The 1,446-nt window shown below is 43.3% G+C and overlaps 1 protein-coding gene across 1 annotated transcript; it reads right to left on the reverse strand.

Moving 5' to 3' along the window:
• Positions 1-304: 304 nt before the first annotated feature.
• LOC138895915 (uncharacterized) lies at positions 305-694 on the reverse strand. The gene has a single exon (XM_070180671.1). It carries the CDS (start codon positions 692-694, stop codon positions 305-307), a length of 390 nt encoding a protein of 129 aa, XP_070036772.1.
• Positions 695-1,446: the final 752 nt, after the last annotated feature.

The following is a 1,446-nucleotide window of genomic DNA, read 5'->3' on the forward strand; positions in this document are numbered from 1 at the left end:
AAATCTGAGCCAACCGCTTTGAAGAATAAGAAGTCGCCACCAGAATGATGTGTGCAGACTTAGTCAACCGGTCCATAATAACCCAGACTGCATCATATTTCTTCAAGGTCCGTGGTAAGCCTACCACAAAATCCATAGTGATGTGATCCTACTTCCACTCCGGTATCTCTAGTCTCTGAGTCAATCCACCTGGTTTCTGATGTTCATGCTTCAACTGTTGATAATTCAAACACCGAGATACATAAACAACGATGTCTTTCTTCATTTTTCGCCACCAATAGTATTGTTTCAAGTCATGGTACATCTACGTGCCACCTGGATGAATAGAATAGTGCGAACTATGAGCCTCCTCAAGGATCAAATCTATCAACCCATCAATATTCAGAACACAAATCTGGCCTTGAAGCCACATAACACCGTCATCTCCAATCACAACCTTCTTAGCACCACCCCGCTGCACCGTATCTTTCAACACCAATAAGTGAGGATCATCAAATTGGCGAGCCTTGATATGCTCCAACAATGATGAGTGTGCTATAATACAAGTAAGAACAAGACTTGGCTCCGGGACATCTAATCTTACAAGCTGATTGACCAAAGCCTTAACATCCATGGCTAGTGGCCTCTCTGCTACCAGTAAATATGCCAATTTGGCCATGCTCTCCGGCTTTCTACTCAACTCATCGGCCACCATATTGGCCTTCCTCGGGTGATATAATATGGTGATATCATAGTCTTTCAGAACCTCTAACCGTTTCTGTTGTCGCAAATTAAGGTCTTTCTGCTTGAACAGGTGCTGGAGGCTCCGATGGTCGGTATAGACCGCACAATGAATGCCATACATATAGTGCCTCCAAATATTCAGCACGTGAACAATGGCTGTCAACTCTAAGTCATGAACAAGGTAATTTTTCTCATGAACCTTCAACTCCGAGATGCGTAGGCAATCAACCTACCATTCTGCATCAGTACCACGCCAAGCCCAATATGCGATGCATCACAACACACGATATAGGATCCCAAACCTATATGCAACATCATCACTGGAGCTGTAGTGAATACAGTCTTGACCTTCTGAAAGCTCAGCTCACATTCTTCGCACCATCTGAAAAAAGCATCTTTTTGGGTCAACTTGGTCAATGGGGCTGAGATAGATGAAAACCCCACCATGAACCGGCGATAATAACCCGCCAAACCCAAGAAGCTCCGAATCTCTATAGCTAAAGTTGGCCTAGGCTAGTTATAAACTGCCTCAATCTTCTTAGAATCCACTTTAATGCCCTCGAAAGATACAACATGGCCCAAAAAGGCAACCGAGTCCAACAAGAATTCACACTTTGAAAATTTGGCATATAATTGACGATCCCTAAAAGTCTGAAGTACGATCTGAAGATGCTTCTTATGCTCCTCTCTAATGTGGGAGTAGACCAAAATATCATCAATGAA

This window comes from Nicotiana tomentosiformis, chromosome 7 (assembly GCF_000390325.3).
Source record: "Nicotiana tomentosiformis chromosome 7, ASM39032v3, whole genome shotgun sequence".
NCBI lineage: Eukaryota > Viridiplantae > Streptophyta > Magnoliopsida > Solanales > Solanaceae > Nicotiana > Nicotiana tomentosiformis.